This window comes from Gopherus evgoodei, chromosome 4 (genome assembly GCF_007399415.2).
Source record: "Gopherus evgoodei ecotype Sinaloan lineage chromosome 4, rGopEvg1_v1.p, whole genome shotgun sequence".
NCBI lineage: Eukaryota > Metazoa > Chordata > Testudines > Testudinidae > Gopherus > Gopherus evgoodei.
The window spans coordinates 122,659,884-122,679,618 of NC_044325.1; the positions used below are offsets into that span (position 1 = coordinate 122,659,884).

General features: G+C 44.1%; 1 protein-coding gene across 1 annotated transcript in view; it reads left to right on the top strand.

Moving 5' to 3' along the window:
- Nucleotides 1-19,735, top strand: part of LOC115651213 (NACHT, LRR and PYD domains-containing protein 12-like) — an 86,986-nt gene that overhangs the window by 37,903 nt on the left and 29,348 nt on the right. The window contains exon 6 of the mRNA XM_030562166.1: nt 8,272-8,454. Within this exon, the coding sequence (XP_030418026.1) occupies nt 8,272-8,454 (183 nt within the window). The remainder of the gene's footprint in view (nt 1-8,271; nt 8,455-19,735) is intronic.

Genomic DNA, 19,735 nt, shown 5'->3' on the forward strand with positions numbered 1-19,735 from the left:
AATCAGTTTGGAGTGGGGAAGTCCACTGTTGGGGCTGTATTACTCTAAGTGTGCAGGGCAATAAATCACATCCTGTTACAGAGGACTGTGACTCTGGGAAATGTGCATGAAATAGTGGATGGCTTTGCAGAGATAGGTTTCCCTAACTCTGTCAATTGATGGCACACACATTCCAATTTTAGTGCCAGACCACCTTGCCTCAGAATACATCAATAGGAAGGGACACTTCTCTATGATGTGGCAGGTACTTGTGGATCACAGTGGGCGTTTCACGGACATCAGTGCAGGCTGGTCTGGAAAGGTGCATGACACATGCATCTTCAGGAACAGTGGCCTGTACAGAAAGCTGGAGGTGGGGACTTTCTTTCCAGACCACAAGATCACAGTGAGGGATGTGGAAATGCCCATAGTAATCCTGGGAGACCCAGCTTACCCCTTGTAGCCTTGGCTCATGAAACCTTACACAGACCACCTGGACAGCAGCAAGGAGCATTTTAATAACAGGCTGAGCAGGTGCTGCGTGGTAATCAAATGTGCCTTTTGCCATTTGAAAGCTCTCTGGAGGGGTCTTAATGGCAGCGTATACAATACCGAGGATAATATTCCCGTGGCCATAGCTGTGTGCTGCACTTTGCATAATGTGTATGAATCTAAGTGAGAAATGTTTGCTCAGGTGTGGAGCACTGAAGCAGAGCGCTTGGCTGCACAGTTTGAACAGCCAGATGCTTGGGCTGTCAGAGGAGCCTAGAGGGTTGCTATTAATATCAGAGAGGCTTTAAGGAACCACTTCGACAATGAGGGGGTACTAACAGGTCTGCTTGGGAGTTGCTTCCCTGGTGCAGCCATGTACAATTTTGAGGCCCAAGATCCATGCAAGAAAATGCTTTAGAAACCTGTTCCCAAGTGTGAACTGATTGCCATACGATTTTGTAGAACACAGAATAAAAACATTGTACCATTAAAAACCTTTGCATTTATTTATTTTTAAAAAGGCAAACCTCAGCTGCATGTAGCTCCAGCTATCATTGTTCAAGCTGTGAGAGGAGGTGGAGAGATGGGGAAACTCAGGAGTGCTGTGAAGTGAAAAGGAATGTGTGGGTGTAGAGGGCGATGGGGTTGGCAAAGAATTGTGCATGTGCAGGTGCTGCAGTGGAGGTTGACCATGAATCTGCTCAGTCTGCAGCTGTATTAAAGACTTGAGCATCTCTGTCTGATCCTACATTACTTTTATCATCTGCTCAGTTGCTTCCCTAGCAAACGCTTGATTCTTCTTTCTGTCTTGAATTTTGGCTTCCCAGCACTCTTTCTGTTCCCTAGTCTGTGTGTCTGCACGCTGCATCATCTCTCTGAACATATCTTCTTTGCTGCATCTTCTTCCTTATCTGCCGAAGCCGGATGGCAGGGGTGTGTGGTGTGTTCCTCAAGGTCTCAGCTGCTGTGGACAATGCACAGATGAGGGATTGTTACCTTCCAGCAAACAACTGAAACATTTCAGTAACGGGCCTTTTGCAACTAGTAGCAATCAGTTTCTCACTGACTCTAGGCAGGCACACAGCTCCACAAATACACAAATCAGGGTGAGTGTCGGATCGGGGGGGAGGGCGGTTGTGCATATGGATAAAACAGTCACTGCTTCCAGTGTAGCTTTGCAGGGAACTCATTCTAAAATTATCCAACACTTTTCCACAGGCGGGCTCCCTAGCTGACATCTCACTGCTGCGGGAAAGCAGGGCACAACTACTGCATGCTTGCGACTTTCACCCCAGTCTATATGCAGCTCAGCTATGTGCCGCTTTGGTCCCGCTGCAGGGATTGCTAAATGGCAAGGGACATTGTTCCTACAATGGGGGAACTAACAACACTGCACTCCCTTGGAATCTGTGGCAGAGGATTAACAACTGCCTCTTGGAAACTTTCCAGAGCCTCTCTCTGGAGGATTCCATGCAGATCTTGATGTCCATCGACACCCTGCTTGGCCACGCAGATTAGCTACACAAGACAATGTCCAGCTGACATAAAAAGACAACCTGCCTCCCACTTTTTGATTCCCTACACAGCAACTTACCTTGCATCTCATCTGCTTCCTGCTCCCCAGAGAGCACTTCTGGAGTGGAGAAAAGTTCCTGGCTGCATGCCCCACCAGGAAACACTGCTGGGAGTTCCACGTCCTCTTCTACCTCCACTTCTTCATCAAGAATTTCAGCCTCTGGGTGGTCCATGCAACAAACCTCGATGCCAACTCTGCCCACATATCTACACCAATGACACCATCACAGGACCTAGCCAGATCAGCCACACCATCACCGGTTCATTCACCTGCATGCCCACCAATGTAATATACGCCATCATATGCCAGCAATGCCCCTCAGCTATGTACATCGGCCAAACTGGACAGTCTCTACGGAAAAGGATAAATGGACACATATCAGATATTAGGAATGGCAATATGCAAAAACCTGTAGGAGAACACTTCAACCTCCCTGGCCATACTATAGCAGACCTTAAGGTGGCCATCCTGCAGCAAAAAAACTTCAGGACCAGACTTCAAAGAGAAACTGCTGAGCTTCAGTTCATCTGCAAATTTGACACCATCAGCTCAGGATTAAACAAAGACTGTGAATGGCTTGCCAACTACAAAACCAGTTTCTCCTCCCTTGGTTTTCACACCTCAACTGCTAGAACAGGGCCTCATCCTCCCTGATTGAACTAACCTTGTTATCTCTAGCTTGCTTGCATATATATATATACACACACACACACGCGCGCGCGCCCCTGGAAATTTCCACTACATGCATCTGAGGAAGTGGGTATTCACCCACGAAAGCTCATGCTCCAAAACGTCTGTTAGTCTATAAGGTGCCACAGGATTCTTTGCTGCTTTTACAGCCTCTGAGTTAGCTCCTCTTTCTGCTGCCTCTGAAGTATCCTTGGGGCTCTTGGCTATGGAGGTGTGGTCACCACCGAGGGTAGCATTCAGTTCTTCATAGATGCGACAGGTCTTAGGTGCACCACTGGAGTGATGGTTTTCCTCTCTCATCTTATGGTACGCCAACCTCAGCTCCTTTATCTTCACTCTGCACTGCTGCGTGTCCCCATCTTAGCCCTTTTCACAGAAACTTTGAGAAATCTGACCATGTGTCCCAATTCCTACGGGTCACTTGCAGCTGTGACTGAACAGACTCCTCTCCCCATATACTGATCAGATCCAACAGCTCCACGGTGGTCCAAGCAGGAGCGAGTTTCGTGCGATAGCCAGCCATGCTCACCTGGGAAGATGCCAGGATACCTCTCCATGCTGAGCCAGCAAGCAGGTCATGGGATTTAAAATTCCCAGCGCTTGCAAGGGGGACAGGCGGATTGGCTGCAGGGCAGCGGAGTTCAAACTGCTGACCAGAGCAGCAGCATGGGAATTGTGGGACACTTTCTGGAGGCCATTAAAAGCAAAAAAAAACAAAAAACAGACGTATTGTCTACACTGGCTGTTTGCTGACAATAAAGAGAGGGGGAAAGACAAAATTCTCTTGAAGGGGTGGAAGTTTTTTGTTGCCAAAACTGGGGATTTTTTTCAACAGAAGTCCCATTGCAGTGTGTACGCTCTCACTGTTTTGTCACCAAAAGGCATTTTTTGGCAACAAAACTTGGTAGTGTAGACAAGGCCTCAATGAGTCAGTTGCATAGCTGATGTCCCTTGATGGGTCATCAAGCTGACTAGGCAGTGCTAATGCTAATCTGTCTGGGGTGTCACCCAGATGCACAGCACAAGTTTGTAACTACAGATATACCATACATATAACTTACAATACAAAGGTGATAGAAACACAAATAAATTATTATATCTTGAAAATTATAACATTTTTGCAAACCCCTTACATGACATATCTGGGACAACTCTTTACAATTTTACAATATTGATATTCATAATATCTTCAAGTGTCGTCCATACAGCATCAGTCACTACAAAATGAATCACAATAATTTTAGTCTAAATACTCTAACCAGAATTAAGGAAAGACAATCTACCCACATTAAAATTGTGTCTAAATAGTCAACAGACGCTACCTTTGATGTTGAATGAGGAAGCTGACAAAATAACCAAAGCTAATTTTTTTTTGTCATGAAATATCGCTTGTGCTAAGCATCCATATTCTGATGGAGAATTTGTTAAGAAGAATGTTGCAGAAGTGGTTGCAATTTTAGATCCAAGTAACACAAAACTTCAAAGATTAATAAAGCAAATTCCAATTTTGCGCCACATTATGGAGAGATATATATTCCAGATCAGTGTTGATTTTGCAAGAAAAATGCAAAACGATCTGAAGAATTCTCTAGCAGTCAGCCTACCTGTTGACAAATCCACAGATATACAAGATAAACCCCAACTCGCGATATTTGTTTGCTATGTTTCTACAGATCTAATTATGAAAGAAGAAATGTTGGACTTAGTGGTGCTAGAAGAAACAACCCATAGTATTGCTGTAAAGAACACACTTGACAAAACATTGACAAATGCTGATGTACTGCTGGATAAACTTGTCAGTATTGCAATGAAGGGAGCACTTGCAAAGTGTGGGGGAATTAGGCCTTATCAGACTCTTAAAAAGCAATCCCAGATTTCTGGAGTTTCTCCCTTTCATTCATCATCCACCATGATCATCTCACAGGCAGACACTTCAAGTACGAAAATGTTGCAAAGATGGTCCTAGTAATTGTTGATTTTATCCGCTTGAATGGAAAGACTCATCAACAGTTCAAAAATTTCATCAAAGAGCTGGATCTTGAAGACAAACCTAACAACGTCTCTTTCTACTGTATTATGAGGTGGTTATCAACCAGCAGCGTCTTAAATAGGTTCGTGGAATTGATGGAGCCTATCAGTGCTTTCCTTCAGGAAAAGAAAAAGTTCTATCCATAACTGGAAGATGAGAAATGGATGCAGGATCTGATGTTTTTCACTGATACTATGCAGCATCTGCAAACTCTCAACTCCAAGGGAAGGATAAGATTATTTCTGATCTTACTCAGAGAGTCTTCAGCTTCGAGAACAAGGTAAAGCTTCTTCAAAGAGACAAAATTTCAAGAGATTTCAACCACTTTACCTATCTCAAGAGTAGGGTAAACACATTCCCTGAAATCAAAGTAGAAGATCACAAACGTGAGGAATACAGAGGTAAATTACAAGGACTGCCTGATGACTTTTGGGCCAGGTTTGAAGACTTGTAGAAATTGAGATCCTGTTTCGCCTTTCTTGTAAACCCATTCATGGTTGATGTGATCAACAACAGCTGTCTGATTCCCAAAACCATGGTTTTGGAAACATCTACTGTAAAAACAGAACTGTTGGAAATCCAGGAGGACCAGGCTCTAACGATGATGCATAAATCAAAGTCAAAGGGGTGGCAGGTGGGGCTGGGAGAAAGAGCTGGCCCCGACATTGGTGGAGCATGGGCACCCCGGGCCCATACAATTCGCCATTCCTGGCTAAGAGGCAGTGGGACATGGTGAATGGTATGTGGTCCCTTTGCGGGTTTTCTGTATACGGGCTGTGTAGCTGGGCCGTGGCCCCCTGAGGAAACAGTTTAGACAGGTCTGTCCTGGTAAGGGCCATGAGGCCATGAGGTTCTGACCCTTGCAGCTTTGATCAATCCTGATGTTTGAAGTCTCTGAGTGGTTACTTACTCCCTAGTGGTAGGGATAGAGCTGAACTAAGCAGGGAGACTTGGTATAAAAAGTCACTTGCTAGATGAACTTGAGAGCTGCAAACAGAGGCAGCTAACAGGATAATTTTGGAGGTGGTTGGGGCTGGGGGGGGCGTTGTGTGTGAGAGGCTCTCCTTCCAGGTTCAGCTCTACATGTGATTTCAAGATGGCCAGTGATGGAACAAGGTGGTGACCTGCAATGGATGTGCCATATTTTCTTTCCTGCCTGATGCCAAGAGAATTTTCCTGGGCATGAAGTGCAAGTTCGTGGCAGTGCTGGAGGAAAAGATTCTTGGATTGGAGGGACTAGTAACAGATGCTATTGAGAATGAGAGACTCTGAGAAGTTCTTATGTAGCCAGGTTCAGGAAACATCAGTACCTTAAGTTCAAGGAAGAAAAGGTCTGGCCAGCAAGGAGTCAGAGAGAAAGGAAGTCGAAGGAGACTTGGCAGTTTGTAACCACCAGAGGCATGAGGTCACAGCAGCATTGTACAACATTTGGAAACAGACAAGGATGGGCAGGCTGTGGCCACCAGAGAAAAGAGGACCAGGAGGAATTCCACACAATTCAAAATTTCCAATCAATGCCAGATCCTCAACATGGAAACTGTGGAAGATAGTTCTCAAGGTGTAGCTGGTCTAAGGGAATGGAGAGGTGTATGGGACACACCTGTGGAAGACAACTTGGCCCAACCTGTAAGAAAATTAAGCTTGCCCACAAAGAGTTCTCCTAACCTCCAAGGACGACAAATGATCCTTCTTGGGTGTTCAGTACTCAGATGAATTGAAAGAATATTCTGCGAGGGATTGGAGGACAACAGGATGGCGCACTGCCTTCCAGGAGCCAAAACACGAGACCTTATTCTAAGATTGGCTTGGGTTCTGAAGCTGATGAGCAAGGATCCATAGGTGAGGTTTCATATTAGCACTAATGACATTGTGTTGTGGCATATTGCATAGTTAATAGGTTACTTCAGGAATCTCAGAAATGTGCTGAAGAAGAAGCATGTCCAAGTGATCTCTGAGATCCTTTCTGTCCCGTAAGTGAAGGAAGACAGAAGGCAGAAGATTCTGGAAGTGAACTGTTGGCTAGGTAAGTGGTGCAGGGTGGAGGGTTTGGGTTTTGTGGAACATTGGTCCACTTTCTTTGGGAATAGGGGGCTGTATACTTTGAATGGCCTTCATCACTTCAGTAGAAGGGGGACCAATCTTCCCAGGGATTGGCTGGATAGAGTAGTCAAGGGGCATTAAACTATAACAGAAGGGGAGGGTAAAAAGGGAAAATAGCATTCATTTAGCACAAAATCGAGATGTTGAGAACAAAATTCATCAAGAAACCAAGAACATGAAGAGAAGAAAATATTGAATTGCCTATACACCAGTGCCAGGAGCTGGATAATAAATAGTAGGAATTGGAATTGCTCATTTATGAGCATAAATTCAATCTAGATGGTATTACTGAAACTTGGTGGGATGATCCACACAATTGGAATATTAAAATCAATGGTTATAACCTATTTAGGAAGGATTGAAGGGAAGCGGCATTACCTGTTTCTGACTCAGAGGAAAATGGACTTCATCCCACAGTTTCTTCCATTTCAGCTTGTCTTACTCGTGTCTAATGCATATAGGGTGACCAGATAGCAAGTGTGAAAAATCGGGACAGGGAGTGGGGAGTAACTGGCACCTGTATAAGAAAAAGCCCCAAATATCAAGACTGTCCCTATAAAATCAGGACATCTGGTCACCCTAACTACATAGTTCTTCTAAATACTGATCAATCTTATACTTTTATCATAAGCACCAACTCTGTGGGTGCTCCGGGGCTGGCCCACTGTGAAAAAATGCTCCAGCAGGCTCCCTCTCCTGCCAGTGCTTCCCTGCCTGCCAGCAAGCCTCACCAATCAGCACCTCCCCCTCTCTCCCTCCCCATGCCTTCCACCCATCACGATCAACTGTTTTGCGGCGTGCAGGAGGCTTTGGGGGCAGGGGGGAGGAACAAGGACAGGCATGCTCGGGGGAGGAACAAGGCAGGAAGAGGTTGGGCAGGGGTGGAGTGGGGGTGGGAAGAGGTGGGGCAGGGGCGGAGTGGGGCCTTGGGGGAAGGGATGGAGTAGGGGCAGGGCCTGGGGGTCAAGCATCCCCGGCACATTGATAAATCCGGCACCTGTGATTTATAATCCTACAAATCAACTCTGATTAACATACAATCAATATAGGTAGTATGACACTGATTAATTATAGTATCACACAATAAATGAATACTAAACTAAAATCATTGGCTACACATGGCATCTCTACAGCATTTATTCCCTGTGCCTTAACCAGTGTTATTTCAGGGATCATTTCATTTATTTAAACACTCATTATACTATTGTTGTATTTTTATTGTTTTGGATAAAAGAATCTATTGAAACAACACATGGCCAACTCCTTCCTTGATGTAGTTCTACTGAACACAATGAATATAGACTGGTGATGAATTTGGTTCACATGAATTTGGCACACTGAAGTGAACTCGCCAGAATGTTTAGAACTAGCCAATCACCTCTCTGTTCTTTTCAATCTCCTCCAGGTTTCCATGGTGCCAGCTCAATTATGAGGATTATAAGAATCTCACCTCACTTCTTAGTGCAAAGCAGATGCTGACAGAGCTGGATCTGAGAGGTAATAGTTTTCGGAGTAGTATGATGAATGAAGGACTGAGTCTCCTATGTGAAGGATTGAAACACTCCAACTGTATGCTACAGAAGCTAGTGTAAGTAACTGCTGTTTTACTTTACAATTCTCCAGTAAGTGCCAAAAATATTGCCCACTATTTTGGGTGCCACACTCAAAATATTGCCTGCTATTCTGGGTGCTACATAACATCAAGAATACGCTAGAACTGGGGAGATGGACCTTTGGTCTGACCCCGTATGGCCATTCTTATGTTCTTAAGAGTGTCTTAATAGGTAATTATGTGTAAGTAGATAGAGTTCCCAACCTGCCATGAGCAGAGTATATGCACACTGGGCCAAATCCTCTGCTAGTGTAAATGAGCAAAACTTTTTTGAAGTCAATGGCGCTTCACCCATTCACAGCAGTAGAGAATTTGGACCAAAGGACAACCCAAACTTTTCCCTCTCCTGGCATTTGCATTTATTAGTAACTTACAAAATAACAAACAAACAAAAATTCAGTCTAAGCTTTCTTCTGAGTGTGGATTTTCCTAGGGCTTTTTCCACATGACCCTTCGGCCCCAGCACCTTGTTCCCTGTCTCACAGAAACATTCCAACCTTTTTTCTGTGCTGGATGTAATAGGAGCCACCTGTCAGTACATATTACTCTGTATCTTTATTCAGGAGTCTGGCAGCTGACATTAGAGGAATGCAGCAGAAGAGCACTTCCTCCCTAGCATGTACGGGGTCCTAGAGTCTACTCCATTACACCAGAGTAAGAAAGAGGCTTATGGATAAGTAATATGAGTAGTGGTTTGAAAAAATCAGGTTTATATTCAATGCAAAATGCCATTAATGCAACATTATAGTGGTAATTTCACACATAGCAAACATAAGAAAGTAAAAATTATGAGGCCAGATCCTTGATCCTGGTTTGGCATCTTTATATCATTTCAGTGGCACAAATGGGCCATAAAGCCCCTAACAGGGCAGCTGTGGATTCTTCTGGCATGAGGGAATCCCTGGGAGGCATAGAGATATAGCTTGCTCAAGCCCCTGTGTAGGCAAGGCCAGGGGAAAATGCATAATCACAGTGCGCTGCACCCTGGCAGTTCTGGCCAGCAGAGCTGCCCACAAAGTTCTGAGGATGCTCTTACTTGCACAGGGCAAACCTAGATGTCAAAAGACTGTAATGGTAGCTCAGAGTCAACCTTTGCCCTGGTTCCTTCGACAGGCTGCATGGATTAGATCTCCACCATACTGAAGGATCTGGCCAATAGTTCCTATTGTGAGCATAACTGAAAGCTGGTGTGCATAGTTAGTATTTTGAATACATTGTCATATTTATGTTTGGTGTATCTATTGTGACAAAGCTCCTCCTCCACCTTGGTAGGTTCTGCACTTATTGGTGGATTTGCTCACTTCAGAGATTGTCCCTTCTGGTGGAACCCACAGTCTGGGTCAACTCCTCCTGTGTCTGATCAGGAGTTGGAAGGTTTGGGGGGAACCCGGGACTGCCCTCTACTCTGGGTTCCAACCCAGGGCCCTGTGGATTGCAGCTATAGTGCCTCCTGTAACAGCTGCATGACAGCTACAACTCCCTGGGCTATTTTCCCATGGCCTCCTCCAAACACCTTCTTTATTCTTACCACAAGACCTTCCTTCTGATGTCTAACACTTGTACTCCTCAGTCCTCCAGTAGCACACTCTAAGCTCCTTGTGCCTCTGGCTCCCAGCTCCTCACACACACACCACAAACTGAAGTGAGCTCCTTTTTAAACCCAAGTGCCCTGATTAACCTGCCTGGATTGGCTGCAGGTGATCTAATCAGCCTATCTGCCTTAATTGGTTCTAGCAGGTTCCTGATTACTGTAGTGCAACCCCTGCTCTGGTCACTCAGGGAACAGAAAACTACTCATCCAAGGACCAGTATATTTGCCCTCTACCAGACTCCTGTACCCCACTGGTCTGGGTCTGTCGCACTATGCAGCGGGATGAAGTTACTGTGGGCGCCATTCTGTGTTTTTGCTGCACCTAGCACAATGGGGTCCTGGTCCATGACCTGGGCTCCTGGGCACTTCTGCCATACAAATAAATAATAGTAATAAGGGAATTTTTTTGTCTGCTGTGCATTTAAATGCTCAGCAATAATGTTAAATCAACACAATTTTCTAGATTATTATAAGTATTCACATGCTGCTGTGTGCTTATATCTGAAGTCCCATGCTTCCTTTAAATTAAACACCAAGCAAAATGTCAAAAGAATGCTAATGGAAATAAACCCACCTTTGTGATGTGAGAATACAAATTAGTTTTATATATGTATATTTACATACCTACACATTAAATACTGCAATACATATTACATCTACACACGCCAAAAGCTATGTTTTTGCATATGCATTCTCTTCCTAAATTTGGGTTGACATTCAAATAAATGTAGCACGAGTTGCATGTATTTAAATGTCCAGTCACTGAAATAAACAAACACATCTTAGTATGTGCCTAAACATTTAGTCAAAGTCACTTATTGTCCATGAGAGCACAATTATAAAACCTGTCAGGTTCATTGATCCTAGGCAGAATAATGGAATGGCTGACACAGGATTATATTAATCAAAAATTAAAAGAGGATAATATAACTAATGTTGACATGAGTTTATGGAAAATGGATCCTATCAAACTAAGTTAATATATTTTTTGATGAGATTGCATGTTTGGTTGATAAAAGTAATAGCAATGATGTAATACATTTCTGTAAGGTATTTGACTTAGAGTTGCACAGCATTTTGGTTAAGAAACTAGAATGATACAAAATTAACATGGTACACATTAAACGGATTAAAAATTGGCTGATGGGTGTCAAAATGTAATTGTAAACAGGAATCATTATCTAGTGGTGAGTTTTTAGTGAGGGCCTATGGGGCTCAGTTCTTGGCCCAATGCTAATTAAAATTCTAATTAATTCTAACCGAATTAACAATGACCAAGAAAAAAACACAAAATCATTACTGATAAAGTTTGCAGATATACAAAAATTGGGGTAGTGGTAAATAATGAAGAGGACAAGTCACTCCTACAGAGCAATCTGTATCTCCTGATATATTGGGTGCAGTTAAACAATATGCCTTTCAATACTGGCAAATATAAGGTCATACATCTAGGAACAAAGAATGTCAGCCATACTTACAGGGTGTGGGACTGTATTCTGGGAATCAGTGACTCTGAAAAAGACTTGAGGGTCATGGTGGATAATCAGCTGAACGTGAGCTCCCAGTGCTACACTAAGGCATCTTTATTTGTTTAAAGTAAACTCCCTCAGACCTCTCAAAAGTTCTTGTCCTCGTTAGTTCCTCAGGGCCGGTTTCTCAGAAGAGTTCAGCATGCTGGGTACACAGCAAGTGCTGAGCAATTTTGAAAATCTGGCCCCATGTCTACAAGCAGTTTAAAGTTTTCAGGTTCAGCTGTATTCTATGTATCTGAGCACAAAGAAAGCATGTCCACAAGTCTGTTTATCACATTTTCCCCTGGGTATTTGGTGTTCTACAAAACATAAACAGTGCCTATCCAGGGATACAGGCCCCTTTTATCATGCAATAAAAAATCAAATTGAAACAACATTCAAAACTAATGGACTCTGACCACATTTTCAAACAAATTCCCCCTGGGTTTGAGAAGCATAAAATATTCAGCCCCCAAAGAGTAAATGTTATAAAAGTTATGAACAAGTGAAAACAGAGGCTAAGACTGAAAATGTCCCCATAGCATTAAGCTCCAATATCACTGTTATAATTTATTGTGAGAGAGAAGATAGCAGGGAGGGAATGTATAACTGAGAGGAGTTGGGGCAGGTTAGGATTTGGCCAGCATACGTTACATGCTTCAACCACAATAGGGCTGCCATGTACGAAGCGTTCTTTGCAGGCTGTAGTCAGACTCTGGCAACCCCTCTACCAACAATCTAGCTGGTGATTAGCCAGATTAGAAGATGAAGATTTATACCAGTAGCCTCTAGGACAGGGAGGATTTGGGGATATAGTGTGAAGAGAGAGGCTCCTCTCTACTCCCAACTTTCTCCTGAAAATCTCCTGAGTTCCACAGGTGACCTCCTTCCTGAGGCAGAGCTCTACCATAGCCATGGTCATCTATGATAACTAACTCCTTTAGGCTCCAAACCAGCACCCATTGAAGTGGAAAGACTCCTATTGACTCGAACGTCTAGTGATCAGGCGCTTGTTGACTTGAAAATAAAACCCTTGTTAAATAACAGGGAGAGCCACCTTCCTTCTCTAGAGCAGTTCCCACGTAGCGAAAAGCTGGTGATATTTTCCTAGACTGTTGCTGCCTTGGTTTCTAGAGCTGTAGCAGTGTGTCCCAGAACAGCCTAAAAACTGCTCTTGATCAAATGGTGGTTAAAGGGTGATGTCCAATTATCATCCTGGGAGGAGGAAGAAGAAGAGGAACCCTCAGGAAGTTCTTGGCTGTAACTTGTTTTCATTTCTTCCTCCTCCTCAATTGTCCCTGATACATTTTAAGACAAACTCCCCAGTGTTGTATGAGCAACATAAAGAAAGGCCCAATTGTAGCATACTGTACTGTATGTCTGAATTTCCAGACTTGTGTAATTAAATTCTCCAGTATATAATTTCATTAATATAACTACTTTTTTCTTTAAAGGCTTTATTGAGTTTTTGAAAAGACAAAACCAGTCAGCTGCAGCGGCACAGGAGGCGGCGAACAGAGCGGCTAACAGGGGAGTTTCAGTGGGAGTTTCCAGGGGGAGGTTACAGGGGAGACCAAGGCAGAGGAACCAGGAAGGCAGACCAGGGAAGAGGCAGGGGTCTGCCAGCAGCCCAACGCTTGTTGGTGGCCTGTGGTGTGGTGTGAGTCGTGGATTGCCAGGCACAGAGTTGGAGCGCTACGATGGAGGCGGAGGCAGCAGGTGCAGACACACTGAGGATGACTGGATGCGGTAGCTGCGGCACGTACATGGTCTTAGAGGTAGCACCTGAAAGGAGTTTCATTTGCATGAAGTGCCGCCTGATAGAGCTGCTGGAGGAAAAGGTAAGGGGACTGGAGATGCAAGTGGAAACTCTGGCTGAGTTTAGAAGGGGATTTGAGCAGATGATGGAACACAGACATGATGAGGCGCAGGGGACAAGCTCAGACGAGCTGATAGAAGCAGGACCAAAGGACTCTGAGGAGGGGCTGCTGGGTGAGGAAAGTGGACGATGGAAGCATGTGACTAGGAGAACCAGGCAGAGGAAAAGACGGGCCAGCGATGGAGAACTAGAACTCAGGAACAGGTTTGCTGAGTTGGGAAATGAAGATGGAGCACAGCAGGCTGCTGAAGGAGAAAGGGCGAGGAAGAAGAGGCGAGCAGCTAGTCCTGCAGAAGGAGGGGAGGAGTCAATGGAGGCGACACCAAGTATGAGCCCTAGGAGGATTGTAAGGGCGAATACAAATCAAAAGGAATTGCGACCACCTGCTGTGGGGGATAGACCGCAGAATCGCACTGTCGCCAGGAAAAGGCAAGTCTACATGATTGGAGACTCTTTACTGAGAAGAGTAGATAGGCCTGTAACTAGATCTGATCGGGAGAACAGAAGGGTGCGCTGTCTGCCAGGGGCTAAGATACAGGATGTGGACCTGAGGCTGAATACGATCTTAGCGGGAGTGGGAAAGAATCCGTTGATTATCCTTCATGTGGGAACGAATGATACGGCTAGTTACTCGCTGGACTGTATCAAGGAGGACTATGCCAGACTGGGGAAGAGGCTCAAAGACATCGAGGCTCAGGTGATCTTCAGTGGGATTCTGCCGGTTCCTAGAGCGGGGCGACGAAGGAGTGACAAGATTATGGTGATCAACAGATGGCTTAGGGAGTGGTGTTATAAGGAGGGCTTTGGGATGTACGGTCACTGGGAAGCGTTTACGGATAGACAACTGTTCGCTCAGGATGGACTTCATCTAAGCAAGGAGGGAAATAGAATTCTAGGATGGAGGCTCGCCGACCTCATCAAGAGAGCTTTAAACTAGGAAGTTGGGGGAGATGGTTGAGAGATGTTCGGGAGATCTCCACGCCGGAATATAACCTGGAGAGGAAAGTAAACAAAGTGAGAGGGGATACCCTTGCGGTCCCAAGATTTGATCCAAGGAGGAATAGTGGAGTAGAAACCAGAGTAACGGGTGATGCTGGTGGTAAAAGGTCTCTGCACGACGGGGGAAAGAATGTCACTGACGCCAAACGCCGAAAATTAAAAGGTCTGTACACTAATGCGAGGTGCCTAGGTAACAAGATGGAGGAACTGGAGTTACTGGTGCAGGAAGTGAAACCGGATATTATAGGGATAACTGAAACCTGGTGGAATAGTACTCATGACTGGAGCACGGGTATTGAAGGCTATGTGCTGTTTAGAAAAGACAGGAAGAAAGGCAAAGGTGGTGGAGTAGCCTTGTACATCAATGATGAAATTAACTGTAGTAAAATAAGAAGCGATGGAATGGATAAGACAGAGTCTGTCTGGGCAAAAATCACACTGGGTAAAAAAGCAACTAGAGCTTCCCCTGAGATAGTGCTTGGCGTGTGCTACAGACCGCCGGGATCTGATTGGGATATGGATAGAGACCTCTTTAATGTCTTTAATGAAGTAAACACAAAGGGGAAATGTGTGATTATGGGAGACTTCAACTTCCCGGATATAGACTGGAGGACGAGTGCTTGCAAGAATAATAGGGGTCAGATTTTTCTGGATGTGATAGCGGATGGATTTCTTCATCAAGTAGTTGAAGTATCTACGAGAGGGGATGCCATTTTAGATTTGGTTTTGGTGAGCAGTGAGGACCTCGCAGAAGAAATGGTGGTAGGGGACAACCTTGGTTCGAGTGATCATGAGCTGATTCAGTTCAAACTAGATGGAAGGATAAACAAATGTAGATCTGGGATTAGGGTTTTCGACTTCTCGAGGGCTAATTTTAAAGAGTTAAGGAAATTAGTTAGGGAAGTGGATTGGACTGAGGAACTTGTGGATTTAAATGCGGAGGAGGCCTGGAATTACTTTAAGTCGCAGCTGCAGAAATTGTCAGAAGCCTGCATCCCAAGAAAGGGGAAAAAAACATGGGTAGGAGTTGTAGGCCAAGCTGGATGAGCAAGCAACTCAGAGAGGGGATTAGGAAAAAGCAGAAAGCTTACAGGGAGTGGAAGAAAGGCGGGATTAGCAAGGGAAGCTACCTTGGTGAGGTCAGAACATGTAGGGATAAAGTGAGGAAGGCTAAAAGCCGCATTGAACTGGACCTTGCAAAGGGAATCAAAACCAATAGTAAAAGGTTCTACAGCCACATAAATAAGAAGAAAACAAAGAAAGAAGAAGTGGGGCCGCTGTACACTGAGGATGGAATGGAGGTTAAGGATAACCTAGGCATGGCCCAATATCTAAATAAATACTTTGCCTCAGTTTTTAATAAGACTAGTGAGGAGTTTAGCGATGATGGAGGGATGATAAAAGGGAATGTGGAAATGGAGGTGGATATTACCGCAACTGAGGTAGAGGCCAAACTTGAACAGCTTAATGGGACAAAGTCGGAGGGCCCGGACAATCTCCATCCGAGGATATTAAAGGAACTGGCGCGTGAAATTGTGAGAATTTATAAGCAATCGATAAACTCGGGGGTTGTGCCGTATGACTGGAGGATTGCTAATGTAGTTCCTATTTTTAAGAAAGGGAATAAAAGTGATCCGGGTAATTATAGGCCTGTTAGATTGACGTCTGTAGTATGTAAGGTCTTGGAAAAAATTTTAAGGGAGAGAGTAGTTAAGGACATAGAGGTCAATGGTAATTGGGACGAATTGCAACACGGATTTAGTAAAGGTAGATCGTGTCAAACCAATCTGATCTCCTTCTTTGAGAAGATGACGGATTACTTAGATAAAGGAAATGCGGTAGATATAATTTACCTAGATTTCAGTAAGGCGTTCGACACGGTTCCGCACGGGGAACTGTTAGTCAAATTGGAAAAGATGGGAATGAATATGAAAGTTGTAAGGTGGATAAGGAACTGGTTAAAGGGGAGACTCCAGAGGGTCATATTGAAAGGTGAACTGTCAGGCTGGAAGGAGGTCACTAGTGGAGTCCCTCAAGGATCGGTTTTGGGACCGATCTTATTTAACCTTTTTATTACTGACCTTGGCACAAAGAGCGGGAATGTGCTAATAAAGTTTGCGGACGACACGAAGCTGGGGGGTATTGCTAACACGGAGAAGGACAGGGATACTATTCAGGAAGATCTGAACCACCTTGTAAACTGGAGTAATAGAAATAGGATGAAATACAATAGTGAAAAGTGCAAGGTTATGCATTTAGGAATTAATAATAAGAATTTTGGATATACGTTGGGGGCGCATCAGTTGGAAGCGACGGAGGAGGAGAAGGACCTTGGGGTACTGGTTGATAGCAGGATGACTATGAGTCGCCAATTTGATACGGTTGTTAAAAAAGCAAATGCGATTTTGGGATGCATCAGGCGGGGTATATCCTGCAAGGATAAGGAGGTGTTAGTACCGTTATACAAGGCGTTGGTGAGACACCATCTGGAATACTGTGTGCAGTTCTGGTGTCCCATGTTCAAGAAGGATGAATTCAAACTGGAACAGGTTCAGAGATGGGCTACAAGGATGATCCGAGGAATGGAAAAACTGCCTTATGAAAGGAGACTCAAAGAGCTTGGCTTGTTTAGCCTGGCCAAAAGAAGGCTGCGGGGGGATATGCTTGCTCTATATAAATATATCAGGGGGGTTAACGTTAGGGAGGGAGAGGAATTATTTAAGTTTAGTATTAATGTAAGCACGAGGACGAATGGGTATAAACTGGATATTAGAAAGTTTAGACTTGAAATTAGATGAAGGTTTCTAACCATTAGGGGAGTGAAGTTCTGGAACAGCCTTCCGAGGGAAGTAGTAGGGGCAAAAGACTTTCCTGGCTTTAAGACAAAGCTTGATAAGTATATGGAGGGGATGTTATGATAGGATCGTTAATTTGGGCAATTGATCTTGGATTACCACCAGATAGGTCTGCTCAGTGGTCTGTGGGGAGATGTTGGATGGAATGGGAACTGAGTTACTGCAGAGAATTCCTTCTTGGGTGCTGGCTGGTGACTCTTGCCCACATTCTCAGGGTTTAGCTGATCGCCATATTTGGGGTCGGGAAGGAATTTTCCTCCAGGGCGGATTGGCAGGGGCCCTGGAGGTTTTTCGCCTTCCCCTGCAGCGTGGGGCACGGGTCGCTTGCTGGTGGTTTCTCTGCAGCTTGAGGTCTTCAAACCAATTTTGAGGATTTCAATAACTCGGTCCTGGGATAGGGGTTGTTATAAAATTGGATGGGTGGGGTTCTGTGGCCTGCCTTGTGCAGGAGGTCAGACTAGATGATCAGATTGGTCCCTTCTGACCTATGAGTCTATGAGTCTATGAGTCTAAAACCTTAAGAGCTGAAAGGGTATTTCATCAAAGGAAACAAGAATTCCTGTGCCTTTACCTGAGCATCTGATCCTTCAAAACATCTGAACAGACCATTCATTACAGGTTCAGATTCATTACTGTACAGATTACAGTTAAGATTACAGCAGGACTCTGATAAATGAGGGGGATAGCATCCTTGTGTAACTCCCCAACCATTCAGTTAGCTGTATAATCCTCCTTGGCAGCTGTACCCTAACTGACTTACCTGTAAAGGGTTAAGAGATAAGTTCAAAATGAGTTGGCACCTGACATGGGGAACCAATAGGAAGCTGTACCTTTTCAAATTGGGAAAAACTGCTGGTGGTCTGTGTCTTTGCTCTCTTGGACACCGAGAGATACCAGATAGTACCTATGCTGTAAGAAACTTGAAAGTCATGTATGAGAAATCATCTATATCATACCTAGAAACTGCTCATTTGAAACCCCAGGTATATAAGTAGATTAGGAAATGTTAGAAAGACGCAGTCAGGGATTTTCTTTGTTTTGGTTTGTGGATTCCCCTGTGCTAATCCAAGGTGCTTTTGTTTTGTTTTTGTTTGCTTGTAACCTTTAAGATGGACCTCAAGAAAGTTTTTGTTGATGTTTAATCCCTAACATCCTGAGTTTTCAGATGTTTTCTTTCTTTTTCCAATTAAATTTACCTTTTTAAAGAATTTAATTGGATTTCTGTGTCTTAGGAGGTTTGTGCACATGTTTTTTAGTTAGCTGGTGGCAGCAGCTGATTTCTTTTTATTTTTTTTCCTTCTCAGTTCTTCACTGGAGGGGGAGTGAATGGGCAGGAGGGTACTCCACAAGAAGGAATTCCCAAATGCACCTTCCTGGGCTCTCAAAGGGGTTCTGCACTTGGGTGGTGGCAGCATCTACCAATCCAAGGTCAGAGACAAGCTGTAACCTTGGGAGTTTTATACAAGCCTGGAGTGGCCAGTATTAATTTTGAAAGTCCTTGCAGGCTCCCACATTCTGCACTCAAAGTGCCAGAGTGAGGAATCAGCCTATGACAAGGACATATGCCAATCAGTCAAACGCTGAAAGAACAAACATAAGGGGAAATACTCTGCATTTCTTTCCATCTTCATATTGTCTACATTATTGTTAGACAATGCACTCCATAAGGCATTCTACAAGGGGAAAAAATTCATAGGGAAGGGTTACAGACCAAGCTGGATGAGCAAGCATCTCAAACAGGTGATTAAGAGAAACCAGAAAGCCTACAAGGAATGGAAGATAGGAGGGATCAGCACGGAAAGCTGCCTCTTGGACGTCAAAAAGTGTAGGGTTAAAGTGAGAACTGCCAAAAGCCAAGTAGAGTTGGAACTTGGCAAGGGGAATTAAAACCAATAGTAAAAGGTTCTCTAGCCATATAAATAAGAAGAAAACAAGGAAAGAAGAAGTGGGACCACTAAGCACTGAGGATGGGGTGGAGATTGAAGATTATCTAGGCCTGGCCCAACAGCTAAACAAATACTTTGCCTCAGTATTTAATGAGACTAATGAAGATCTTAGAGGTAGTGGCAGGGTGGCCAATGGCAACAAGGATATGGAGGTAGAAATGATCACATCCGAGGTGGAAGCCAAACTCAGACAGCTTAATGGGACTAAATCAGGGGGGCCGGGTAATATCCATCCAAGAATATTAAAGGAACTTGCACATGAATTGCAAGCCCAATAGCAAAGATTTTTTAATGAATCCATAAACTTAGGGGTCATATCCTATGATTGGAGAATTGCTAATATAGTTCCAATTTTCAAAAAAGGGAAAACAAGTGATCCAGGAAACTACAGTTCTGTTAGTTGACCTCAATTGTATGCAAGGTCTTGGAACAAATTTTGAAAGAGAAAGTAGTTAAGGACATGGATAAAATACAAC